Source organism: Anopheles nili, chromosome 2, assembly GCF_943737925.1.
Source record: "Anopheles nili chromosome 2, idAnoNiliSN_F5_01, whole genome shotgun sequence".
In the NCBI taxonomy this organism is placed as follows: domain Eukaryota; kingdom Metazoa; phylum Arthropoda; class Insecta; order Diptera; family Culicidae; genus Anopheles; species Anopheles nili.
The window spans coordinates 17159096-17186431 of NC_071291.1; the positions used below are offsets into that span (position 1 = coordinate 17159096).

At 40.4% G+C, this 27336-nt stretch overlaps 5 protein-coding genes across 8 annotated transcripts; all 5 read right to left on the reverse strand.

Moving 5' to 3' along the window:
• Positions 1-5350: 5350 nt before the first annotated feature.
• On the reverse strand, positions 5351-14764 carry LOC128722110 (phosphorylase b kinase gamma catalytic chain, skeletal muscle/heart isoform). 4 transcript variants are annotated; one of them, XM_053815940.1, is made up of 10 exons: positions 14523-14764; positions 11758-11927; positions 11385-11669; positions 11236-11326; positions 11025-11161; positions 10859-10956; positions 9500-9583; positions 8539-8553; positions 6144-6302; positions 5351-6065 (listed from the first exon to the last, which is right to left on the reverse strand). In XM_053815940.1, the coding sequence occupies exons 1-10, from the start codon at positions 14612-14614 to the stop codon at positions 5931-5933; spliced, it is 1266 nt and encodes a 421-aa protein (XP_053671915.1). In that variant the 5' UTR covers positions 14615-14764; the 3' UTR covers positions 5351-5930. The 4 variants fall into 4 exon arrangements, with proteins under 4 accessions (XP_053671915.1, XP_053671917.1, XP_053671916.1 ...); XM_053815942.1 differs by lacking the exon at positions 9500-9583; XM_053815941.1 differs by lacking the exon at positions 8539-8553.
• An 828-nt stretch (positions 14765-15592) lies between these two features.
• On the reverse strand, positions 15593-16774 carry LOC128720317 (cyclin-dependent kinase 7). The gene is made up of 2 exons (XM_053813981.1): positions 16660-16774; positions 15593-16582 (listed from the first exon to the last, which is right to left on the reverse strand). The coding sequence occupies exons 1-2, from the start codon at positions 16711-16713 to the stop codon at positions 15614-15616; spliced, it is 1023 nt and encodes a 340-aa protein (XP_053669956.1). The 5' UTR covers positions 16714-16774; the 3' UTR covers positions 15593-15613.
• A 2542-nt stretch (positions 16775-19316) lies between these two features.
• On the reverse strand, positions 19317-19977 carry LOC128730814 (uncharacterized). The gene is made up of 3 exons (XM_053823897.1): positions 19968-19977; positions 19549-19913; positions 19317-19481 (listed from the first exon to the last, which is right to left on the reverse strand). Exons 1-3 carry the CDS (start codon positions 19975-19977, stop codon positions 19317-19319), a joined length of 540 nt encoding a protein of 179 aa, XP_053679872.1.
• Positions 19978-20471: 494 nt separating this feature from the next.
• LOC128730825 (uncharacterized) lies at positions 20472-21155 on the reverse strand. The gene is made up of 2 exons (XM_053823909.1): positions 20712-21155; positions 20472-20636 (listed from the first exon to the last, which is right to left on the reverse strand). The coding sequence occupies exons 1-2, from the start codon at positions 21153-21155 to the stop codon at positions 20472-20474; spliced, it is 609 nt and encodes a 202-aa protein (XP_053679884.1).
• Positions 21156-21613: 458 nt separating this feature from the next.
• On the reverse strand, positions 21614-22290 carry LOC128730836 (uncharacterized). The gene is made up of 2 exons (XM_053823920.1): positions 21847-22290; positions 21614-21778 (listed from the first exon to the last, which is right to left on the reverse strand). The coding sequence occupies exons 1-2, from the start codon at positions 22288-22290 to the stop codon at positions 21614-21616; spliced, it is 609 nt and encodes a 202-aa protein (XP_053679895.1).
• Between the last annotated feature and the right edge of the window lie 5046 nt (positions 22291-27336).

The window sequence follows — 27336 nt, forward strand, 5'->3', positions numbered from 1 at the left end:
TCGAAGCTAATAGATGCTTTTCGCTCGGCGATTACCACCGCGTCTTGTTTCGGCGAGGTTTTATAGCTGCATAAGGCTTCCGCATCCTTAAAGAAATCAACACAAATAACTTGCTAGTGGCTACTCGAAAAGCTAGCCATTGAAGAAAAGAAAACTCCACAAAAAAACACCAGCTATCAAATGAGTTGCAACCTTTCTCTACTGCCCGCAGCGCCGCAGTTTCAATCCATCCTGGTGGGAACCGATCGGCAGCTAGACAGAAGGAGAAAAATCACAACCAACCAACGTAAAGCTCCAGCGGAGATGAAGGATTTTTACGACCTGCGTTCCAGCGGTTTATTACTTGTCATCGCATTACAAACGGCTAAACGTGTATTCAATTTACATACCGTTTTTTTTACTAGCTCTCTCATTCTCTCTCTCTCTCTCTCTCTTCTTCTCTCCTTTAGTGTCCGGTTGAAGAGCGACCATCAAGCCACGGCGACAAGGCGCAAATGTTTATCTCCTGAAACGGAACCGGCATCCCATCGCAGCAGTGTGAGAAATGGCCGGCTCAAGCCGGCTTAGAAGCGGCTTTCGGTTTTGGGAGATTATGGACGCGAACCGGAATAGGCGCCCAACATGCCACCGAAAGCACCGAAAGGCATTAAACCAAGCTCACCCTTCAGCAGTCGATTGGCGAAGTTATATAACCCCCGGGGGGAATCGAGCACCTAGCATGCTCTTGAGAACGCACAGTCCTTGTTCTTGTGCGCAACCTCGGATTCCCATGCCGTTGTTGCTTTGCTAATCGTTTTGTGTCGACGTTTCCTTGGCCAGCACGCACGCGGCTTTGCAAACAGGACCAATGACTTCGATACCACGGAGACGCACCCGCAGGGTGGAACGTGTGATGAGCCGCGGGGCAAAAACACGCCCATCGACATCGAAAAGGCCGAAAAGGCAATACAATTAAATTAACATAGGTATTTACAATCATTAAACCCCGGAGCAGAAATCTATCGCGGTCGGCCGCCGTACACACGCGCAAATCGCCGTAACATAAGACGGAAACTGACGATGTTTCAATGCGTCGATGCTGGATGCGAATCTGTGAACGAAGGTGAGTCGGCTGCATGCAGCTGGCTCGCATTTCGCAAGTTCTCTCGGCCGTGTAGTTTAGCTAGCAGTTCGCTTGGAATTGTTATTAAGATTATTTTCCTAGTTTGAATAATGCATTTTACCGTTATGAAACCAATACGGATAGTTATAAAACTATAAATGATCGTGCATGTGATTAAAACTGGACCGGTCACTAAGAAAACAAGGATAAAATTTCCATAAACATCCTTAACGTAAAAGATTAAAATAAAAAGAAAGCTGACTAATCGCAGCCATAATTTTCTTTTAAAAATGCTTCAACCGATTTATTGTCTAGGCAAATGAACTACCAAGTCTGCACGGTTACGCGTGGAGAATTATTTTGAAATCGTTCTTTTAAGCATAATGCAAAATATTTAATGAGCACCCAGCAGCCCGATGACAGAGCTAAATGAGATGGAAATAATTTTAATAATAGAAGCAGTATAAATTACCACCATCAACTACCATCATCCGGTATAAAAGCTGCCGTTTTCTTGGTTCGCCATTCGTTTGAAACGCATGCGGAGTTGGTAGTAGAAATAATATTCCCAATGCACCTGTTCGGTATAGTTTCGCACCGGCACGGTGCTATTCCGGTGCCCTTTTTGTCATTTAGTTTAATGCCATTCGAGACACCGGAGAAGATCTTCTCAGGTAGTAACCTGGTGTCGCTAGTACGGGCGACGATGCGGGGGGAAAAAAATCTTCCGCATAAATCATTCGGTCCTCGCACCGCGCCAACGGGGAAGAGAGCTAGCTGGTTAACGAACAGAAGCCACCAACCTAAAGACCTGACCGAAAAGACGCAATCTCGCGTCTATGATTGTAAATCATTTCACATTAAAGTTAAGCAGAGGAAAAACAGCTCCACCACGAAAGCGTTTGATAAATGATCGTAAGTCGATCGTAAGACACACCGGAACGAACGAAGAAAAGTGCCACGAGGTGGCAAAGCATTCCATTTTATACGAGGACGGTGTTTCCTGCCCCTAGCAGGTCGCCCTTGCGACGCTGAGGCCATTTAAATACTAATCATTACAATCCTGTACATATTTTTGCAATGCAAAAAGAAGGTGGAAAAATAAATAGCACTCTACGGCCATCCACAGAACCCACTGCCACTCGGGGGCAAAAAGGGTTCGTCGCTTATGCATGCCGACCGCCTAGTAGGCGAAAGAGCGGGCATTGAAGTCTTTCGTGTACGAGCCGTGCTGCGCTGGCGAGTAGATGCATTTGCGCCAAATCTACCCCGGCAGTAGTCCCTCCGGTTCGATGGTAAAGGAAAACTAAAACTGTTCGCTTACCGGTTACGCTTTTTTTTTCTGCCTCCGCTGTCAGCTCCAGATGCTCATCTGCATGCTAATCTAGGCAACCGCAGGCAGCCACCGCTAACGGCTTGCATTCTTCGTCGGTGCTGATAAAAATCTCTCCCTCCATCAGCCGAGCCGCCTGGCAGCTACCGCGTGGACTGCACTTCCCCCAACATCAGTGATGCTGCCGACGAAGAAGGCGACGACGAGGACGTTGACGACGACGAGGACGACGACTACGACGTTGACAATGAGCAAGACGATGATGAACCGGAATCGATCTATCGTCTGTCGATCGCTACGATAGATCGGGGGCACAGGGTGCAGGCAGATGAAGTACTTGACAGGGAGTGCATTGACACCAACACCATCGCAACCGAGCCATCCGTGGTGCCCGGTCGAACGGTAGCCCGGGACGTCCCGTTGCAGCACGCACCAGAAACGCACACTTGTCACCTCAATGTACCCGCGGGAAAGCAGGAATGGGGTTCGTTATCTTGCACATCGACAGATAGGGGGCAACTGGGGGGTAACCCGGTGCTCAACCGAGAAGTGCCAGCTTTCCGGTCGTCCCGTTTAGCTTCAATCGCTGCAGCCTAGATGCCTTTTTCAAGATCGTCTGCTGGCTTATTAATCCTACCTTCTACTATGTCCTACTATTTGAATGCATGATTTTGTTAAACAATCTAATGCACAGTGTAGACGACAGATTTAAAGTGTTTGATAACAGCATCGTTGGCACAATACGCACAAACTTTTCCTTAGGAATACGAATGATCTAGACCAGTGTTTAATTTGTTATCATTTTTAAGATTAACAACACTGCGAACGTCGCGGTTTAAATATCAACTAGAAGCGGACCCTTAGTAGCACACTTTTTTGTATCAAATTCCGACGGTTTTAAAGCTCCCAGCTTCACCTAATTCGGGGTGGAAACACCTTGTCACAATTGCGTGCCGACCAGGCCTGGACCGAGAGATGCCAAGCGACAACAGATGTGCGTGGATCCAAATCGTTCGAGGATCGTCCAGCATCCGTTTCGACGTTAAATAACTTTTACAATCTACTTTTCTCGGCGGTATGCCCACTTTAGCCGCAAGACACCAAACTAGGCCGCCCGGACTAGTTAATAGGGGAATTGATTGCGTTTTTCGGACAGTCAACCCAACGCGGGGCCCTTTTGCAGCACGGTAAAAATACTTTGAAAAATATTTTACGGCCCTCTCCGTCTCGCGTTCCCGTTCGTGACGGTCGCGACCAGGCGGCAAAGAAGGAGGGCGACATTGGAGGGCAAAAAACGCCACAAACACGCTCCTGAGCCGTACCTAACCTATACCATCGCACAGATCGCTCGAGAGAGACACCTGTACGCCGAAAGGGGTTTCTATGCGATCGCACCACTACCACCGTCCGATGGTCGATCCTCGATCTCAAGACGACCGACAGAATGCGCTGCGTGCGTAGGGAGCTACGGTGCCCCGGCTGGATATACGGGTGCTGCGGGTCCCACCGGGGAGGGAGCACGCGATCGAAGGAGAAAAATATTAAAAAAGCACAACTCTCCACAAACGGGCAGCTCTCGGACACGTTTCTGCTTCGCACGCTTCACTCACGCACACACGCTCACTGGGTGGCCACTGTGGCTGCTGGGAGTGTGAGTTTGATGTCGTTCGAGCGGGACGGACGATCGGCACATTCCACAAATTTCTCATCCAATCAATTTTCGACACTTCCCGCGGGTCGCGGGATTTTTTTCCACCAATTTGCCATCTTAAACGGTACCGACCGACACAATTCCTGACCTAGCAATGTCCACCCACCGCATGCTACGAGTCTGTTTGACAGATCTGCTCTGCCGCAACTGGCGATGCACGGCTTGCTGCGAAACTATCGATCGTCTACCCGCAATACCGTTTAACGTTGTCCACTCGACGCGAATTGAAAAATTGCTTGGATTTGTTGCACTGCTTGCTATCACTTTTCAACAGGCTGGCGGCAGTTTGATACGGAAGAAAACCTCGATCACGAACCTTCGCAGGTGCGACGGTACAATGGAAATAATAATAACAAACACGGCACGCACTCGTCCCGGTTGACAGAAGAGAGAACTTTGATCGGAGCGGGACGGGATCTTGAGATAAACGGCACGGATCGACGGTGGACAATAACCCAAGGAACATTTCATTTCAGTTCAGGGGCTCCGGCAACTCAAGCTCGTGCAGCCCTTCTCGTTCTTGCTCAGGTCGATCGTGGCATGTTGCGCACAGGTAAAAGCGTCTCGTGGCTCTTTCCAGCACACGAACAGCTGTGTCCCTTTTCGCACCAGCGTGATCTTGCGAGATCTTTAGTTCTCATTCCTACAACCCTACCACTCACTTCGATCATGGAGCTCTCAACCGCACGATGGAACTCGAAGTGTTCGTTCCACAGTGCTTACCAGGAAATTTGCTACCCAATTAAAAGCGGTGTTGCAATGCAATGTGCGCTCTTGATCGCACGGTAGTAAAACACCTTTCTGCATTCTTTTAACTGTGAAGTAGAAAGCGGCCAAACAGATTCCCGCCGTAAGTCTGTTATGAAAACAAATTTAATTATAACCTAGCTGGTCTGTAACCTTCGTCAATGCCCGAAGGTCGGAAACGGATGTTTCACGTCAATTAGGACTTCTCGACCTTTTACAAACTATTGGAAGTTCTTTTCCTTATGAGCACGTGTGAGGTCCAACATTTGTTGTACATGCTGGCTCAAAACACTTCAGTGCCCATAGCATCAATGTATTAAAATATTAGGATGATTTTATTTTTTATCTGTGACGCCAGCATACGTTTGTTGCCAATTCATTTATTTATTAGTACTCACAATGAATTCGGCATTTGATACGATAATGGTAAGAGTATTGATAATAAAACACAATAAACTACATTCGTTTCATAATTTGGTTATATTACTATTCCTAACTCTCTTTAACAATAATGTGTACATGACTATAGTGTTAAAAAAAGAATATCGTCAACGAAAGCAGCTTTTACCGCTTCTTCTTGCTGCTTGATCACGTGTGTCTCAATCCTGTTCATATTCTTTTTCCAAGCACAATCCTAAGTGCCCGCTTTTACAGTAACTTATTGCAGTAAGAGAAACCAATGAAGTCTTACTTTCGCATACGGAATAGCGTAACGAGGAAACAAGTGAGGAGGGTGGAAAAAGCGACTAGGCGCATTTCAACACATCTTACCGTCGCGTGGTCGCGCGGATAGATTTTAAAGGAGACATTGCTAGACACTAACATTGCTTAATCAAACATATTGCAGCGTCATTATTCGTCGTTTAGCGGCAACAGTAATCTGTTAACATGCTGAAGTTCTTCAGTGCTGCCTTGGTTTGTATTTGTACCCGGTCTTCCAGCAACGTTGTCCTCGCTTCCGACTCCTTGCATCGGTCATTACTTCCCATCGTAGCGAATTTATCATCCAGCTGCGGAGCTTACAAGCCTATCACAGCCTATCGATTAAGGCTGTTGATATAAAGATTATAAACCTCGCATCGAGGCGTATTCTCGAACAGGGCAGCCCGGTTCTGGCCCTCGCCCTTCTTGACCCAGTGGCCGTATACTCGAAATGCACATCCATCGATGACCTGGCGGAAGGAATGATGCATCAAGGGTTATCATTTATGTTAACTGTGTTTCTACCTGCAACGCGCATTATGACTCACCTTGCGTAGTACCTTCACGCGGTACGGGTCCCTCAGGGCATCTTCGACGCGCAACGGCTCCGGAGTGTATCGTAGCCTCTTGATTCGGATCATAGCGCGTACGCAAAGTATAGCAAACTGAAACTTTTTCCTAGCGTTGAACTGACTTTGCTTACGTAACTGCAAGTGTGTCCAGACGGGTGGGAAAGAACAAAAATAGATGCAGAAGACGCACATAGATATTCGTCAAGAAGTGGATGGTTCAACAAATCAGAAAAAAAGCGCGGAATAACGCAATAAAAATGATTGTTAATGATCGGTGAACATAGTATGAAGAATTATGAGTTCAGAATAATGCACGAACAGGAGACAGCATGGAATTGGGAATAAGTTTTGATTTTTAAAAACAACCCAAATTAGGTTAATCAATTTGAAAGGACAAGTTCGATCGACGAATGAAAGAAAAAGAGAAGAGAGAAAAGAGAGAAAGAGAAAGAAATTATTCTGTTAATATCGCTCAAAACGATTCTAGCCTTCTTTTGGTGGTAACGTATAATGTAGCAATTTACATGAATATAACAAGAGAGGATATTCGTGAAACAAGAGCACAAATGAAGCGTATTGTTCGAGTTTAAGGATTCTGATTGTTTTCTTTGATAAACTGTAGCCTGCGAATGAAGAAAGAAAAAGGTAGTAGAAGAAAAAGAGAGAGAGATAGATAGGCAAATTTGGTTTGATCAGGATCTATTGATTCGGTTGATGGGTAAGCATCTTAACGTCTGTGTTATTACAACAAATGGAGCAAAAAACACCATAACTTCAACACAGCACTTCCACCACAAAGTGGTTTTGTTTAAAAGCTTTCATATACACCCACATTCGTACATATGCACCAAATATAAGCTAAACATCAGCATGTATCCTAGTTTGATTGGAGATATATTTGCACCGATATGTGAAAATAGATAGCACGAATATATCCAATTCGTAGTTCTAATGCTATGGGGATAAGCAATACACACAGTAAAAAGGCGCAAATTGATTGCTTAGCCAAGCTTAAGCTATTTGCAAATAATTTAGATCAACTGGTGCATAATATTACGTGAACAGATAGAAATAGACGTAGAATTTTATATACAACCGATGGAGCATCACTGTACAAAATTTGCCATATCTCTTAGCAATTGAAAGTCTCGCATAAACTTCTCTCTCAATGTTGAATAAAATTTAAAATGCGTAAGCCTTTTTTGCATATATACAAAAGATTTTTCCTTCGAACTCGAACATTCTAGAAGCAATGTGATAAAAACTATCTGATTTATTCAAAGCACTTTGCAGCACTCAAAAGCAATTTGATTAAAAGCACCTACCCTTCCTTATTTGCATAATTTAGAAGATCTAAGGAGAATGAATACAAAATATGGACTGTACGTACTAAAAACACAATAGACACATTGTTTCAGTTGGAGTTTCGTTTGAAAGAGTTTACTACATGTGAAAGCGTGTAAATCCTTAACCCAAATACCAAACCACAAAAAGGATCAAAATTTTGCGATCTTTTTCTTATCGCAACGCAAACGTGTTTACCAGTGTATGTAATGTTGCTGTAGCTTTGGTAGTGTATTCTGCTCTGTTGTAATATACCGGAACACAGAGTGTGTTGACGAAGCTAATAAACTATTATAGTCTACCATTTGAGACGAAATGGTGGCAAATAAGAAAAGGTCTACCTTCAGTTTCTTTGAAATACAAGTAAATTTCAGTGCTCTACATGCTACCTGCATAGAAAAAAAAAGATTTCACGATGAAAAAACATTATGTGCTCTCATTTTTCGAACATATTCTATCCTACCCATACGTTTACAATAAAACAAAGAAATCGACAATTTTACGGCAACATCAAACACGTTCTTTCGACTGATTTTACATGGAGATGAAGGATAAGATTAGTAGCGGTAATACGTTTGGAACGCACGGACAAAACACGCAGTGACGACGAAAAGTGGAATAGCAATTATTTTGATCATGTGCTTTAGTAAACGATTGATCTTACAAACAGATATATATATAAATTACTACAAAGCGTAAAGCGAGATCTTTGTAAAGACGAATGTGGACAGCAGTGTTATCAAAGCCTATTATTAAAAGCGCAATAGCAATTCTGACTAGCAACCTAAACCACACACAGCAGAAAGCAATTAGAGTCCGTACGGAAAAACGTCAAAATTTGGAAATTGAAAAATCATCAGGCACAATTCATTTCACGGAACAGTAACTGTGATAGACAATCTCCAAAAGAACGTTTTTACCACAAAAATACCCGGACCATGCTACGGGTAAAGCGCAGTAAAGCGATTATCAATATGAATAAAAAAATTCAAAAATTTTACGCTTCAATTTTGATATCAAGTCGTACATTTTCCGTGGGATTCTGGAAAACAAGTATGAGAAAAAACGATAGTAAGTGTCGACCACCAGCACACGATTCAATCATAATTTATGATAGTATATTCGCTTTTTGTCTTTTAGCCCTGCATTTGCACAGATAAAAGGCATAACAAAAATTAACTCAACAAACAAAAAATAAACCAAAAATTTAAAAATTTGTTTTTTATCTCACCATTTTTTGTTTCAATCACCATCGTTTTTATAAAAAAAAAATAAAATATATTTAAAGGAGAAAAAGTTTTCACTTCCAACACTTAGTAAAACAAATTGCAAGATGAGTTTAGAGAGTTTGGATAATATCGTACAAGCATTAGTAAACTCTTTAGAGTTTACATCCGCCTTCGATAGTATGCGTTTATGAACTGCGGTGCAGTTTAGCGTGCTGAAAATTGAAAACACGCTTCAATACAGCAAAAATTAGCGATGATATGCCAAATATGAAGGGAAGATTGTGACGAAAGAGAGTGTAAATTTATTCTTTTTCCCAGTAACAGAATCTACATGGATTCCTGATTACTGAAATATATATAAGGAGTTTCTAATGAAGATATTACAGCATGATCAGCGGCATTGCTAAGAAAAAAAAAGTATTTCAAACGATGGTGAGTTTTGATTTCGAAAATACTAAATAAATATTCGTTCTAATATTAATCTTCTGAGCAACGCTTATCTTCCTCAGAATAATGCGAACGAACCCTCATTGGAACACAAAACCAAACGATGGTGTGTGGATGGAAAACCACATATTACGTTTTGAACAAGCTCATTCGAATGGTATTAACAAAACCAATAAGGAAAACAAATGAAACAAATAACAAAAAAACATGAAAGATAACATAACGACAAGGAACACAGAACGAAAAAGAAAGACAAACAGCGAAACATGAAGTAAACAAATTTAACGTAATAAAACAATAAGTCAACGTTACCAGTGCTAGGTCAGCAATGCGACTGAAGCGTCTCGATTTAACCGAAAGGCTCCGTTTCAGAGGTCCAATATCTTGCTCGAAAAGCTATTAACCGTGCACAATCCATCCGATTTCATGATGGAGGATATCGTGGGACAGCGTACATGGCCGACCATTCGCCGCGTCATATCCGGCGATGCAGAATAACCCAGAAACGCCCAGACGATACAGGAACAGGATTTCCCGCGAGTGTGTGGAAATTTTTTGTTGCACGTTCAGTTGAGTGTGTTTTTGTTTTTCGAATCGGCGTAAGTTGTGTGCCATAACCAAACGAAAGTAGACCGTGTGCCGGAACCATGATAGCCATCAGGCGGGGATAGTCCATTGTTTATGATGCACCACACCAAACCAATGCAAAATTATGAGGATTGTTGTAGCAGTGTTTTGGCGTGTTTATAATCCATCAACATTCCATCAAAAAATTGAGAAGAATATGAGCACATATTGGGGCAAGTTGAATTTATATTTCCAGGTTGTTTGCAAATGCATATATGGTTGATATCAGTCAAAATTTGTAAACAAAAAAACAAAAATAAAAAAGGAGTTAATATTTGATAGTGTGCTTGAAACAAGATAAATATGATTTTTGTCATTTTAGGTAGTTTAAATTCGTTTGTTTCGAAAGCCTAAGGCAATAGCATTTTTATAGCTTGACAAAAGCACTAACATTATAGCCGACCGAATGATCTCTCATTCCATCATTATCAGCCTTCCGTTCTCCAGCATCGCATAATACTTTTCATATTGGACAAATAGCACGCGCGAGCCAATATCAATGAATGAAAAGTAAACATCTGTGCTTGCGAACTTGCGAATAGAATCATAGACAAATACGCAGAGTACAAATCATTCGCGCTTCGTATCATGTCGTCGGATTGAAATCTCGCGTACTCTACACGAGTGTAACGTGCTATTAAGTTATTTTTAGATTACATGAACGGATCACGCGACTCTTTCGTCAAGCTATAGTGATGCTATCACCTTCACAAGTCGCCCTTCCGTTCTACCCTTATCCCTTAGTCTACAAACAATTTGCGTGCATTTCGTAAGAAAAAAAGCAAAGAATTCGCTCAGTCAATATTTCCAAACCGATATATAAAACTGAAACCATAAACCAAAAAATGCAGCAACGAACTAATAGTTATGAAAAAAATACAGAAAAAGCGTAAACCGTGAATAAAAAAAGAGCGTCTAAAGTTCGATTAGGTAGTAGAAGAAAAGACGCTTCCACTGCTTCAAAACATCCAGTTCAATCAATTCATTCCGAAGCCACAATTAAACGCCTAGAAAAAATCTTAATTGCCACGCTATCCTACTTACTACTGTGTTGAAGAACGGATGTTTCAGTGCCTCCGTAACCGTGATTCGTTTCGATGGGTCCACAACCAGGCATTTGCGAATCAGGTCCTTGGGGTCCTCTGTGCGAAAATTAAGCCGCATGAGCAATGGAAAATCGTTTTTTGGAAATTCACGCTGGTTTGCTCACCCGATATGTCAGCCCACTCTGGGGATGTGAAGCTGTACTTTCCTTCCATAATGTTCCGCAGCATAACCATCTGCTTCCGGTGCCAGAAGGGAGGGCAACCTACCAGCAACGTGAACATTATGACACCGCAGGCCCATCTGCAAAAAGAGAACAATGTTAGCTAGTAGCAGAACGTAAGCGTACCACCGATAGGCGAATCACCGATAGTTACATGTCTACTTCTTTCGCATATCCGGGTGCATCTTCGAACATGTTGCATTTTAACGTTTCCGGAGCCAAGTATCCCGGAGTTCCGCAGAGATCTACAAGTAGAGTTATCGAATATAGCATCAACCGTAGTGTAGTTCGCCACGCACTTACCATACAACTTTTCGGTCTCCTTCAGGACACGGGCAAAACCGAAATCCGTGATCTTTACATTGAGATTATCGTCAAGCAGGATATTTTCTGGCTTCAGATCCCGATGAACGATGTTTTTCGAATGTATGTAGTCAACACCTTCGAATATTTGGCGCATGATGTAGCGGGACTTTTTCTCCGACAGTGTCACCACGGAGGTAAGATAATCGAACAGCTCGCCCTGTCGGCACAGCTCAAACACGAGGAAGATAAACGCATCCGATTCGAACACATCCTGCAGCTCGACTGTGGTGTACCAACAAAAAAAAACATTTTTAATGAACTGCAGGAAAATGAGTCAAACTAGACGGATCTCCAAACGAACATTACTTACTGATAAACTTGTGTCCCATCACCTGGCGTAGAATCTGAATTTCTTGTCGGGTTGCCTCGAGCATGTGATTGGAATCGCCTGTCTCTGCCGCCCCCAGATCGATTATCTTTGCCGCGAATTCTTTGCCCGTTTCCTTCTCGATGCATCGTCGCACCGTTGAGCTGATGCCCCTGTTGTGTGTGGAAAGAAGCTTTTATTTAGTTGCTCTACAGCTGATGAATAGTTATCCCTCTGATAACAGCTTCAAATCGCTTTATGCTAGACATCATTAGTGCGATGCCTTAAGTTATTCACGCGGGAAGAAGAATTCGTCTAGACACGGCACGTGCACCCGTTGCACACTGGTTCAACAAGTGGGACTAGAAATGATGACAATATTATTTGGATGTATTTAAATTTTTAATTAATTATTTTTAAATGAATTAGAACGCCAATTGCCTCAGTGCGTTTCAACATGCTCGATACTTGGTTCAAGCTTCGGTCCAAAATTAGCATTCCATTGCAAATTAAGCAAAACGTAATCATCTCTAATCACAAGCCAACCATTGAGCAACTGCTGATCAACTGTCCACTTTTCTTATTGAAAAACGGGCTGGCCTGCCGGTTCGCTCGCCGCATGACCGTATAAATTAGCACGCTCTGCAAATCACGTCCAATTTTCAATTGAAGAGCGTCAGTGCTCTCCTCGTGATTCTGTTAACGATCCTGCCAAGCCAGACAAGCCAAATCATCCGACGGTGGGCGGGTTGCAGCTCGAAACAGACAGACAAGTTTCTCTTATTGAAAGTGTTATCTGCAGCCCGGAAGCCAGGATGTAGACGGCTTGCAGTGTAGTATGCCACGTAACGTGATGCAAGACCTCACGCTTGGGAGCAGGACTTTCAGCGGAGGGCCTGTCCGTTCATTCATCCACGCGCAAGTGACCCGATCGGCGCAAACGGCGCAGTAACGACGATCGACAACGTGGCGCGTGTCAAAAGTTGGAATGCCTTCGGCGCGCTCGTGTCCCGTGACTGCACACATGCACACCTCGTCCGATCGAGGTGATTTGCCATTGGCCTCCGTGAATCGAATCGAGCTGTAGCGATCGTGTACAAAAAAAAACACCGCACCGCGGATAAAACGATCGACCGAAGACGGGTCGCAGCTAAAATAGCTCAGACAATACATACACGAGCGTTAAATTGTGCAGGGCGCACACATCATCACGTTGGGGGCACGGCAAACCGAACCGCGACGTCATGGCGTCGCGATCGAGCAGTCGAGTCGACATTCGGTGTGGTTAGAGAAAGTATTTCAGCTTGTCATAATGGAATTGAATCAAACTAGGATGTTATAAATGGATGAAAATTCGACAGATCGATGTAAAGAACCTTTCAAACAGACCCGTAAAGTTCAGCCACCTGGTGTCTCGTTTTATAATTTTAGCTTACACCGGACGATGCAGCCTGTAGGGCAAGATAAACCTTTTTTTTCTCGTCCTGGGGAACACCATAATTATCCCGCCGGTGAGGAGCCAGTTAAAAAAGGTAACGCTCTTCGACACCACAATAGCTCACAGTTTATCGTGGATTAAAGTGTAGAGAAAAGAGCGATAGGGTTGCTTTTTTGCTCGTGCGCCTTGAGTATCGGTGGTGGTCGCTTTTAGCCATCCCGATGAAAGAATTAATTTTAGCACCTTCGCGGCCATCATCGGTGGATCTTCAAACTGGCCGTTACCGGTAGCAGGACCCACGTCAATGGTGACGCGCATTCCACACGTCGCACCGTCCTGGTTGTCGATCCGCGCACCGTGTGCTGTGGGTTGGAAGAAGTAGACCACAAGTAGGTAACACAACAAACGGCGTCTCGTTCAAACAGGCTGCATTGTTTGGTGTACGCGTCTCACGGTAAGCCATTTCGTGGCCTAGCTATTTCGTGGAAGCCTACGTACTCGGTCCGGAATCTAAACTACGATCTAAAAGCAAAGCGCACCGCTGGCGGGGTGCGCATGTGAGCTCTTGTTTACAGTTCTAAGAGGCTTAAAGCCCGGAGAAGAGCGATAAACAATGAATCAGGTGGGTTTTCAATTGCGGTAATAAACCGCACGTTGGGGATCCTTGGAGCTAGGTGTATTATCACTCGTGGATTGGCTGATTGATAAGAGTAGCTGCCCTTTTGTCGACACGCACTAGTAGGGAAAGGGAAATAATATTCGATGGCCGAAGAATTTGTTTGTCCCGTTTTTCATCCAATTGTCTTAAGATACCATGGAAACTTTGTATTGTATGAGTGGATCTATATATGTCTATTTGGCGATGGCATTGCAATCTATATGATATATTTGAACAGAGGTGAATAAGTTTAACATGAGACTGGGAAAGTAATAACTATAAAACTAGAGATAATGCTAATGCTCAACAAACATTTACCGGTGTTCATCTCCGCACCGTAGAAGGTGCTAAGGTAACACGCAGAAATCAGTGACGAGCCCCTAAAATGATCGCTGATTCGAATGGCCCACCGGTTTGCGAAGCAGCGCGTTGCGTTTCGATCAATTGAAATAAATTGATCGCGGTGCCATCGGAATTGATTACTCAACATTAGCGCTGCCACGGCTGCAGCACTGGGAGCAAGGGAAAGCAACGAAACAAAATCACGGGCATCGAGCAAGCCGATATAAATCGATTGGTGTTGCGGATGGTTGGGATTGATTTATGATGTAAGACGGGCGAAATGTTTCCCTGTCGAAGAAATGGCGCAATAGATGTGGACGTTTGCCTTACCTGCCTAGAATTTCCTTCGGTTCGTATTTGGCGTAGAATCCCTTTGCAGCATCCTTATCCGGCAACAGGTCGTCCTCCTCGTCTTTGGCCATTCTTTTCTTGAGACTTATTTTACGCGCCGGTGCACAGTACGACAAACGGTATCGATTCAGGTGGAAAATAAGCCGGGCATCGGCTTCACTATCGGAATCGTCCGAAAACCTCGATTCCGCGCAATCCGCCGACCACGACGAGACGGTAGACGATGCCGACGACGGTGAGGTGCTTGCGTTCCGTAAAGGTCCGCAGCAAAATGCGGTGCGGGTGAAACAAAATTGGCGTTAGGAAACTGATCGACACTTTACACGAAACTATGCAGTAGTTTGCTGCTGCAACAGCACCCAAAACAACCGAACAAATTTTCCAATGCTTTCGAACTCCGAACTCCACGGGAGGCAGCTCTGTCGGAATAATTTGGGAGAGCGTTTCCCGAGAAACGGAACGCGCACTGCTCGGGTCCGACCAGCAGTTGTACAATTTTTACAGTGATTACAATTTTCAATGTCAGAAAGGTTAAAACACACTCCCGACGATCGAGCGCACGGAGTGAAACGGTTCAAGGAGAGAAGAATGGGTGCGAGAAGTTTTCACTGTCAACTTGACGGCAGTACTCTGAATTCAACGCTACGTACATACACACAAATCGTCACACATGCCACGATCCACACTCAGTAAGTCCTTCACTCTGCGATCCAGTTATTAATATACAACATTCAATATCGCAAACAATAAATGAGCATGCAGTCAAAACAAACTATGCAACAAGAGGTGATGTATTAGATGATTCGCAGTATCGTTCACAACGTATAGCCTGAAATTCCGATACGAATAGTACGATAAATATTTTCCTATTTTACTCTCTCGGCAATATGTCAGATTTGACATCGATGAACATCGATTTTTTTTTACGCAATACGATTCATCGAGTTTTGAAGATCGTGACTTAATTCTTTTTGAATTGGTACTAGTTGAGGATTTTACAGATAGCAAATTTACAGTTTTCATAAAAATTTATTAAAATATCCGTGGAAAATTCACATCGGGGAAATAGCTTAAAATTGTAAGCGCTTTGGGACAGTGCCACTATCAATACTATCTAGGAGCTTTCGTTTCAGCGATGGTTTTTCCTCTTGACGATTGGCTGGATTGTAGCTCGCTGGCATCGGCAACCGTGGACCAACGGTAGGTGCAGGTTTGTTCGCAAAATAGGGCATTTTTAACGCCTCTGTGCAAGAGCATCTATGAAGCGGGTACAGTGCTAACATTTTGTTGGCCAAATCGATCAAATCTTCCGAGGCCGCCGTGAATATGTTTTCCAATGGAATGGGTGGGTAGAATTTATACTGCACATAATCTGGTAACGACTTTACATCCGGCCAATTGGTTTCATTCGGTGTGCCTAATACTTGAAATATTCGAGTTAATTGATCGAGATCACTTTCACCCGGCAGGAATGGTACCCGTAGCAAAAGTTCTGCCAAAATGCATCCAACTGCCCAAATGTCTACACCCGTTCCATACTGTCGGGCACCGAAAAGGAGTTCCGGGCAGCGATACCATCTCGTTACTACTTGATTCGTATTGATACGATTGGGTGAACCAAAGAATTTTGCTAAACCGAAATCTCCAATCTTGAGAACACCATTTCCACTAATCAGCAAGTTGTTCGGCTTCAGATCTCGATGAAGTATCCAGTGCAGGTGAAGATATTCGAGCCCTTTTAAAGTCTGGATCATGTAGCTTTTTATGTTGGCCGGAGTAAGAATTATTTTTGGGTCCTTTATAATGATTTCCAGATCCGTATCCATGAAATCAAACACCAGCGACACGTTGCTCTTATGTCCGAATACATCCAGCAAACCAATTATATTATCATGGTGTAACTCATGCAGCAGCTTAATTTCTCTCAAAGCAGTGCGATTGATGCCATCAGCAGCTTCCTCGCGATTACCAATTTTAATTTTTTTTACTGCAACAATTTCGTTGGTCTCTGCATCGCGCGCTTTGTAGACAGTGGCGAACTGAAACCCGTAAGCAATACAAACAAAATATGAATTTTGCTGATTCAGTGCGTCACTATTATCTGTAGCTTCAGTACCTGTCCTTCGCCAAGAAAGTCGATTTTCTCATAACGATTTAACCGGTTGTCCATTGTACCCAAAATTCGGTTGTTCTGTAACAATTAAACTTATACAAACGTTGATGAAATGAGCAGCGAAATCGTGGTACGAATTGTTTGTGTCCATCAACGTCACGACTTGATGCCACCATTTGACGTTTCAATTCAAATTCGTTAATCTGTAAGCCTGATTAGGCTATGTACACACAATGCGCTTTTATTTCCGAAATAAATTGATCTTCAATTCTCCAATGAGAATTTTAATAAGAAATGAATAAAAATAATCTTATAAAACTTGATTTATTAGGATAGACGTAGTCCATCAAACCCTGTTTTTGTTTTCATAATAATACATTTGACAACAGCCATGTCTGTTGTCAAAACAGTTGCCATTTTGGAAAAGCGTTGTGTGGCTACCGCTACAATTGGAATTCCTTCAAAAAACATAAAAGCACTTAGCGCCGTGGTGCAAACAAACGTAAGAAAGAAACCAAGCCGATAGCATCGTGTAAAAACTCGTGTTAAATCGCGTAAGAGATTCGTGTTTTTGTGACGATTGTGTTCACTTAGGAAACGAAAACGTTTCCCTCGTGTGAAGGCATTTTACTGCATTCTCAATTTCCAAGCCTTCTTCTGTATGTCCTTAAGTGGACCGCTTGTGTCGGGTTGTTTCAAAGGGATTGCTGAGGATTTGCCATTGAAGCTGCCAAGCGTACGCGATTTCGTTTGCTGACTGTGTCGAATCTTTCCGTTTGTTTTTTTCTCCTTCACCGCAACTACCATAACAGGATGTCCGACTCCGGCAAGAACGTAAGTAGTATTGCACCATTTAGGTGAACTTAATCGTTTAGCATATGCATCTAGCTTTTCTAACATGTCATCATAGGTGGGGTTTTAAAATGATAACAATTGCTCTACAGGCAGTAGCTGCCTTCAAAGTTACTATCCTGATATAAATGTAGGCCGGCTTCTTTTTTGCTATGCGCCATTGGCCACCATTTCGCCTCAATGAAGCGTTTGTCCAGACACCCATTTATGTGCCGTCCGCACATTCTTATGACTCACGCGATGTAGGGGGTGTAACATGTTTGCGAAACGGAAACGTGCAGCATTTGTGAGAATTCGTTGATGCTGTATGTATCGTATAAATGCACATACATGCAGCACTTAAATTACTAACATTTGCACATCAATTGTTTGAGTTCCGTACCAGCGAATAAATGCCTTACTATTCAATATTTCTTACAAGCAATTGGAAAAATCGGTTCAAGATCGCACAGTACGCATGAAGCGTCTCGTTTTTCATAGTCTATTGCATTCCTCAAATGCTCTATGCGTTCCTCAATGTTCTATGTACTATGTTATTCTTCGGTATATGCATGCCCAGCTTCTCCACAGTGCCATTACGCGTGGACAAGGAAGGATACCAAAAAGGAACTAAAAACATAAAAACAAAGAAAGAAAGAGAGAGAGAGAGAGAGTGAGAGAGAATAAAATGTTTAATCAGCGGCTTCAAGGGCTTTAATCGCTCTCTTGCTGTGATGTGCATTCGTTCATAAAGCAATTTGTTGTTGTGTAAACTTCCGGCTTGATGCTAGATTGTTTTGCTCTAGAATGGTTCCCTTGGATCGTTTTATGGTTTGCAGTGTGCGCTGTAAGCATTAACTAGCATTCTAGTAAAACATTAACGTCTAGAATCATACGTTTCAGTTCAAAAACACGTAACATCGGTTTTGTTATAAGATGCTGCTCACATGCTACATATTCAATATATACAAGAAATTTGTAATACTATGGAACTGCTTCAATTCAAATTCAATCTGTTGTAATGCTGAATTACTCCATGTGGACAACTTTAGTAGTACTTCGGTAGCGTTTCTTGGATAATTCTTATTACCAAGGCATTTGATGGACTGTACGTTTCAGTGCGAAACGCTTGGCATGATTCCATGTTTTAATCAATTATGAATAGCTTGTAACAGGTGTATTTGTAGTACACTTTTACCGATGTATCCAGGTATTCGACTTGAGCTAGAACTTGCAACGAAACATTCAATGTGGCACTCCCGTTCGGGAAATGTTCCATTTTGCAATGCTGTAGATGTCTACGTTTGTATGGTGTGTCGATGCACATCGTCATCTTATTTAACCGCAAGATGCTTTATTGCTTTTCGTAGGCATTGGCTTATGAACGGCATTAATTAGCATCCTATTAAATAAAGACAATTGTTACAAAGTTATCTAACACCAAAATAATTATATCTCGGAACGAATTTATTTAAATCTCAGAACGAATCTAGGAGTGCTCATATTAGAAAGGATAAATTCTATGTTTGCAATGGGTTGGTAAATCATTCAAACATGTGTAGTACATGTTTGTCCAGCACTCATGATGAATTAAAACATCCAGCCACAATTATACATATTCATCAAAACTCGTTCTATAAATTTTTATTTACCACTCAGGCAAAAAAAATAATGATTTTAGAAAAACTGTCCTGTCTTTGCTTTCTTTATGCGTATTTACATTTGTTGTTAATGGTAATTTATTTTCAAATGTAAGGCAGCGTTTGTTGCTGCTGTTTTTATTTATTTTTTTATCAATGATGCAAACCAACAGTGTCTTAAGCCTTATTTTAGCCAAAAATACCATGCTTACGTACAGCGCCGAATATTTGTGCTCTTATTAAGGGTATATTGGAAGAATCTTTTAAGGAAATGTCCAAACGATAATCACCAGAAGGGATAGTTGGGGGAATGAGTTTTGTGTCCAACATCCACACGTCGTAGTACGTTCGGTTCTATAAAAAAATTAAATCAAAAATAAAATGAAAATTGCACATTCGTTGTTCATTATAAACAATTTACCCCATGTGGACATTGGTAATAGAAGTCTGATAAAGTTACGGCAATCACTTTCAATAAAAGTGCGGTTGAAGGAATGTTCCTTTCACTACGAAAAGCTTGACAATATTCTATGCTCCAGTCGATCATGAACGGCCTGTAACTGTTATATTTGTAGAATAACTGAACAGAGATCTCAACGTAATTCAAAATCATCGGTACGGTAATTGAAATGTTGACACCAGTGGTTGCATTCGGAAATATTTCTAATTTGCAATGGTTTAAGCGTGTATGTTTGTATGGTGCACCAATGCATTGAACTTTTACAACGCGGTAAGTGTATGAGGTGGTACGGTTTCCTGCGAAATTCTTGCTGAACAGCAATCCATCTTTCGTCCAACATTCAAAAAACAGGGATAGTATAGTAATATAGAATACAATACTTGTATTCATGCTCATCCCAAAGCGTGTTTACACTGCTACAATTTAATGAGTACTGGTTCTGTTTCAGCACGGATTGTAATGGCGACTTTAAAAAATATCGTATATGCAAACACGCAATTAACAGTAATTTATTTTGTTTTAAACCTATTGCAATAATTTTGTTGAAAAATCTAAAACTAGTCTAATAATGGATCCTATACTGCCAGATGTTATTCACGGTAGCGTGTATGAAGCATGCATACATGTTTCCAAATTAGATAATACATTAATAGCCTGTGTACGATGGATTTCACAATATACATTCAAAATATATTTTAATTTACACTTTCGCAATCAATTTAAAATCTTTTTTTAGTTTTCAACCATATTTTATTATGATATTTCGAGTATCCAATAAAAATTGAACAACAAAAATTTTAAATTATTCCTTATGGAATTGTTTTTGTGAAATTTCCTGTTATTATTTTGTGAAATTTTAATCTCTTATATGTTAGGTTTCACGATTAACCTACTATACCTTGCCTTCGAACGGAACCGTATGCTTGACCAGAAAATAGTGTTATATTGGAGGAATCTCGTATGGAAACGTCTAACCTGTAGTCACCGGAAGGTATAGTTGAAGGGATGAGTTTAGGGTTGAGAAACCAAACACTAGAGTATGTGCGGTTCTAAAAAACATGTCAATAAATTATTATAATAGCCTATAGGAGTATATGAATAAGATTTTTTTTCGTACGAATTACCCCATGAGGACACGGTAAATAATACTTTGGAACTGTGTGAGCAATTATGTTCAATAAAATAGCGTTGGTAGGATTGTATTTTCCAGCACGATATGCCTGACAGTACTCCATGCTCCAGTCAATCATGAACGGTCGATATGTGGTATATTTGTAATGTAACTTCACGAAGATCACGAAGTAATTCACCGATGTTGGGACGTCGATAGATACGTTCAAGCCCACAGTGCCATTTGATAACCGTTCCATTTTGCATATGTTAAGGTGTGTACGTTGATATGGTAAATCAACACATAGAATTTTGGTCATCCGAAGACTGTAGGAAATGGTTCGGTTTCCTAATGCCGACTTTTTGTTGATATTGAGAACGGCACGTGTAGTAAGGAAAAATTGGATAGAGACGCATAACAGAATGATTCCAATGCATTTTCCAAATGTCAGACTCATGTTCCACTTAGAAAAAACTATATACTAGTGGCAGCACTGATAATAAACTACTTGAAATTCATGTGTAGTATCCTCAATTTTAGCTGTGATGAAATGTAATTTAATTGCTCTATGGTTTAGAGATAGTAAGAAGTACAATTATTTACGTTTTTTAATTGTTTGTCAGCTATTATCATTGCCTTATCAAAATATACGAATCTTGTCTGAGCTCCCCCGTACGCAGGACTGACTATCCAGCTTATGAGTAATTAAAAAAAGTCATGAAAGCCTTGGCTAAGCATTTATAATTTGAGTATTTTTCAATCGGTAGGAATTATTTTATCTATAATGCGTATGTGTCAATTATAATTATTTCATTTCATTTACCGTTTAACTCAAGTTTAGAACCATTGTTAGCTTATATGTATTTTATTTTTGCGGTATACGAATTCCCATATCGACAGCAGTCCACAGTTCGTTCAACCGATTATGCCCTGTTTGCGTACGGAACAAAACATTTGCACGGCGACCAAGGTTATTTCCTGCCAATTTTTAAAGAATACGTCCATTCGATAATCGCCGGATGGCAATGTTTGGGGAATGTATTTTGGAGCAAACATCCACAAGCATTCGTACGTTCGATTCTAACAGAGAGAAAGCAAATCCCGATTTCATAAGGGTTTGATCATGAGTTTGTGGGCCGCAGTCTTACTCCATGTGGGCAGGGATAGCTAAAATCTGGTAGAGTTTCGGAAATGATTTTCATCACCAGGGCCGTAGAAGGGTTATACTTCCCATTTCTTTCTCCCTGGCAGTAATCCATATTCCAATTGATCATGAAGGGCCGGTATGTGCTGTACTTGTAATATACCTTGACGGTGATACCCAGATAGTTGAGAACCATCGGTATAGTGATCGAAATGTTCAGACCACTGGTGCCGTTCGGAAACTGTTCCATGTAGCAATGGTTTAGGTATGTAGCTTTGTAGGGCGCATCTAAGCATTGCATCTTGGTTATACGCAAGTTGTAAGATGTATTACGAAATCTTTTTTGACTTAGTGCAGCGTCACTGTACGTGCCATGCGCTATAATATGCGTTCGTACAGCAATAAAGATGAATACAAATGTTGCTTGCTTGATAGATAACAAAATCATCGTGAAGTAAAGCTACTTGCACTACCACTCTCCCTGATTTACGCATCAATACTGATATGAAAAATAGGATCTTCAAGTTTTTCGAAAGTACAAATTAATTATAACGATATTTTTCATTCCAATCAAAATTAGCTTTTTTATGATTCATGTCCCGCAATTTAACGTCACGTCCATGAATATTACGAAACAACCTTTGATGTCCCATAATGATTTACATCTGATGACATATAATCAATGACCTATTGATTCGTTTTTTAAATGATTTATGCAGGGGTTGAAATAGTAAAAACATCAGTTTCAAATTGGCGAATCCAGTCGACAGCGGCTACTGATACGGTGCATTAAGCATGTAGGATGTATTTATCGTATTTCACTTTTTATAAAATGCTGTCTCGATTGTAAAATCGTTGTCCTCAAAACATTTGCGATTAAAAATTTGCGATACTTTTTGAACAATGTTGTTATAAAGGAATTGTTACGCATTGAAAGAAATACACAATGAATTGCGTATATTTTTAAAGAAATATAATCCAGCATACCGTGGTTATATATATAATAATATATACTTCAGTGATTTTTTGGGGAGCGTTAAACAATGCTTAACAATTGCACTGCGTATTTGATAAGTTTAAGCGTTTGATCAAAACAAATGTCCAATTGACCTCTAACAACTGATTTCATGTGTTTTAATTTTTATCCCAAATTTTTTTTTAGCGAACAGAATTTGAATATAATTATGTATCTGTAGTAATTTCAACTCAAAGTGAATAGGAATTAAAATCGGCAAATCTTTTTCTTGTTTAGGAAAAATGCATGTTGATAAATTGTTACATACATAGTCGATTTCTAATGATTATTAAGTTCAATTGTCATCCGATATTTCAAAGCTTGCTATTTCTTAATAAATCCCTTTTCAGATTATTTCTAATTTCGCATTGTTACTATTCAGTAATTTTATATTATTCACTTGATTTCAGTTAGTTTGATCATTGTTGACTGTTTGCTATTTACTTTTCATAATTTAACCAAGCCGGCTGGCGCTTCGAGCGGAAATGTATACCAGCATATCGTACAGGGTTACGTTGTCCTTATCCTGGAATGTGATGTCTAATCGGTAGTCTCCTGGAGGAATATTTGGTGGTGCTATGCTTTCTGTAACACCCCAAATCACACTGTATGTTTTGTTCTATTGAAAGTGAACAGACAGAAGTTTGAATAGTCATCACTTGATACATAATGTCGTTGAGACTTTTCGTTTTATAAACTTACACCATGCGGACAGGGATACACCAAGTGAGGAATACTTTCCTTACCTACTTGGTAAATGTAGTAATACATCGGGTTTGATGTAGGATTTCGTAAGTATTGACAGACTTCAATACTGACGTCTAACACGAAAGGTTGGTATGTCGTGTATTTGTAGTTCAACCGTACTCTTATTACCAGGTAGTGCAATACCGCTGGTACATGTAGCGAAGCGTTCAGATATGTTGTTTGATTTCGTGTTTTGAATGAACGACAACACAACAAAGTGCTGCGTTCGTACGGCATGCCCACGCATTGATATTTAGTCACTTTAATTTTATTCCGGAACGTTCCAGGCCCAAAAGACTTATTGAAGAGTGGAAGATTACTGAATATATCCTGCGCGGAATCAAGTTCGAGAATCCAGCATAAAAATATACCCAGTACTACAGCAAATGCACCTTTGTTTATCATTTTAGTCTTTAGGAACAATGATTGTCCGTGTGACATCGTTTTTGGATGGGATTCTAGTGACTGACGGCAGGATGAAAATATTTTACTGAATCAATACTATCCATTGAGTAATTTTGCCTATTACTGCAAAATAGTTAATTTACATTTGAAGCACGAAAGTGAACCTAAACTATAGTCATTAAATTGCATTAAAATTTTACGGTTCTGATGGTATCATTCTGGATCTGCAGCAATTAAGCATTTATCAAACCTTTTTTTGGTTTAGCACATGTCGTTTCTACGTGTGATCCTGACTCCAATACAACGTATTGTATCTAGAGAGAAAGGTGGATACTATTAATATTTGTATGTTTAAACGAGAAATAACGTATCTGGTTACGAGGCGGTAAATTTTTCGCCTTCAGAAGATTCAAGTAAAACATTTTTTTGGTATTTTATGGTCTTGATTACTTTTCAAATCCATATCATTTTAGTGATTATTTATTGATAATTTTAGTATGAATGCATACTAAATTCGTTTTATATGTGTTTGTTTAACCGATGCGATTAGTAGTTCTGCAGGAGAAATATACCAGCAAATCGTAGAGGGTTACGTTGTCCTTGTCGTGGAAAGTGATGTCTAATCGGTAGTCTCCTGGAGGAAAATTTGGCGGTGCTAAGCTTTCTGTAACACCCCAAACCACACTGTATGTTTTGTTCTATCGAAAGCAAACAGACAGAAGTCTGATAAGTCATCACATAATACCGTATTTTAGCGTGTATAGCGACCTCCTTTTTGCTTAAAAATGGTCTTAGTCGAATTAAGGGGGTTGTTATACACTGGTAGTAACATTTTCATTCCCGCGTAATGGATTAACGGTCGTATACAAATAGTGATGATGACGTTGACGACATTGACGATTGCAAAGTTGAAAATGAAGACGTCAGCGAGGATGAATTGGAAAAGTATTATAGAATATAATGCGAAAAATGAATTGTGTCAATAAAATTGTAACATTTGCTTACAAATGCGAGAAAATACTTTTTTTAAATTTTGGATATTTACTCTGTTGGTCGTTATACACGCCAAAATACGGTATATAATGTAGTTGAGGTAGCATGTTTTATATACTTACACCGTGTGGACAAGGATAAACCATGTGAGGAATACTTTCCTTGAATACTTTGTAAATGTAGTAATACACCGGGTTTGCTGAGGGATTTCGTAAGTATTGACAGATTTCAACGCTGACGTCTAGCACGAAGGGTTGATATGTCGTGTATTTGTAGTTTAGCCGTACTCTTAGTATTATATAGTGGAGTATCACTGGTACATGTAGCGAAGCGTTCAGATATGTTGTTTGATTTCGCGTTTTGAATGAACGACAACACAACAAAGTGGTGCGATCGTACGGCATGCCGACGCATTGATATTTAGTCACTTTAATTTTTATCCGGAATGTTCCGGACCCAGCAGATTTATCAAACAGTGGAAGATTGCCGAATAAATCCTGTGCGGAATCAAGTTCGAGAATCCAGCATAAAAATATACCCAGTACCACAGCAAATACACCTTTGTTTGTCATTTTAGTCTTTAGGAACAATGAATGTCCGTGTGACATCGTTTTTGGATGGGATTCTAGTGACTGACGGCAGAATGAAAATATTTTACTGAATCGATACTATTCATTGAGTAATTTTGCCTATTACTGCAAAATAGTTAATTTACATTTGAAGAACGGAAGTGAATCTAAACTATAATCATTAAATTGCATTAGAATTTTACGGTTCCGACGGTATGAATCAGATTCTCCACCAATAAAGCATTTATCAAACTGTTTTTGGTTTAGCACATGTCGTTTATAGTTTTACGTGTGATCCTGACTCCAATATAACGTATTGTATCTAGACAGAAAGCTAGATAATGTTAATATATGTTTAATATAATAATATATAATGTAATATGTTTAAACGAGAAGTAACGTATCTGGTTACGAGGCGGTAAATTTTTCACCTTAAGAAAATTCCAGTAAAACATTGTTTTTGGTATTTTATGGTATTGATTACTTTTCAAATCCATATCATTTTAGTGATTATTTATTGATATTTTAATATGAATGCATACTAAATTCGTTTTATATGTGTTTGTTTAACCGATGCGATTAGTAGTTCTGGAGGAGAAATACACCAGCATATCGTACAGGGTTACGTTATCCTTATCCTGGAATGTGATGTCTAATCGGTAGTCTCCTGGAGGAATATTTGGTGGTGTTATGCTTTCTGTAAAAGCCCACAATACACTGTATGTTTTATTCTAATGAAAAAAAAAACAGGTAGAAACAAAACAGTCGCAAAAGTCACCATCTTATGTATGATTTGGTTGAGACGGCTCGTTTTATACACTTACACCGTGCGGACAGGGATACACCATGTGTGGAAGACTTTCCTTGAACACTTTGTAAACGTAGTACTTAATCGGGTTTGATGAGGGGTTTCTTAGATATTGACAAATTTCTTCATTCACGTTGATCATGAACGGTTGGTATGACGTGTATTTATAGTTTAATTTCAATATAAGCTGCACGTGGTGTAGTACCGCTGGTACATGTAGTGAAGCATTCAGGTATGTTGTCTGGTTGCGCATTTTGATGGTACGGCAATAGACCAAAGTGCTCCGTTCGTATGGCATGCTTACGCATTGAAACTTTGTCACTTTAATCCGGTATGTTCGTAACGCCATGCTTTTCTCAAGTCCCATAAGAAAAGCACGTACATCCTGTACACTATGTCTTAGATACCACCAGATTATCAGTCCTAGCACTATGGCGATAATTTTTTTATGGTTAAATATGTACGCCATTAGAGAAACTCTTATGATTTTTGTACCGTATGGTGCACTGTTTAAATTTTACTGCTACAGCATTTATTTTCGATGCAATACAATGAACGATGAGGATAGAGATGAAATTATTTTCAATCATATTCATTAATGCCTTGACGATTAAAGCAACAGTGTCTCTTTTATAGATGGATATATTTTTGGACAAGTTTTTTTGTGAATGATATAGATTTCAATGTCATATGTTTTCATAGTTAAATATTATTAAGAAGATCATTTACTCTTCTTGTATGTGCTGCAATGGTTGTGGTCTGAATTGCTTCATGAAGATTTACCTAAACTCAACTAATCGCTATGCTTATAATTCATAAAATTGACTTATTTTTTTTCTTTTTCTGCTATGTTACTTTTCGGCTTAAAATATGAGTTATGTGATGTTAAAATAATAATCAAAGTTTTTAGGTTATTGTACTATTTTTTCACTTTGAGAAAACACTTTGGGTTATTGT

Bases quoted from the DNA above. Each gene is read 5' to 3' on its own strand.
- LOC128722110 (XM_053815940.1), bottom strand. From the start codon at position 14,614: ATGGCCAAAGACGAGGAGGACGACCTGTTGCCGGATAAGGATGCTGCA. The intron at 11,928-14,522 runs GTAAGGCAAACG...CACACACAACAG, and splicing joins CCGAAGGAAATTCTAGGCAG to GGGCATCAGCTCAACGGTGC. The intron at 10,957-11,024 runs GTGAGCAAACCA...ATTTTCGCACAG, and splicing joins AGAGTGGGCTGACATATCGG to AGGACCCCAAGGACCTGATT.
- LOC128730836 (XM_053823920.1), bottom strand. From the start codon at position 22,290: ATGATTTTGTTATCTATCAAGCAAGCAACATTTGTATTCATCTTTATT. The intron at 21,779-21,846 runs GTAAGACTGCGG...TCTCTCTGTTAG, and splicing joins GCTATCCCTGCCCACATGGA to AATCGAACGTACGAATGCTT.
- LOC128720317 (XM_053813981.1), bottom strand. From the start codon at position 16,713: ATGGACAACCGGTTAAATCGTTATGAGAAAATCGACTTTCTTGGCGAA. The intron at 16,583-16,659 runs GTACTGAAGCTA...TACGGGTTTCAG, and splicing joins ACTTTCTTGGCGAAGGACAG to TTCGCCACTGTCTACAAAGC.
- LOC128730825 (XM_053823909.1), bottom strand. From the start codon at position 21,155: ATGAGTCTGACATTTGGAAAATGCATTGGAATCATTCTGTTATGCGTC. The intron at 20,637-20,711 runs GTAATTCGTACG...CATGTTTTTTAG, and splicing joins ATTTACCGTGTCCTCATGGG to AACCGCACATACTCTAGTGT.
- LOC128730814 (XM_053823897.1), bottom strand. The intron at 19,482-19,548 runs GTAAATTGTTTA...ATTTTTTTATAG, and splicing joins ATTACCAATGTCCACATGGG to AACCGAACGTACTACGACGT.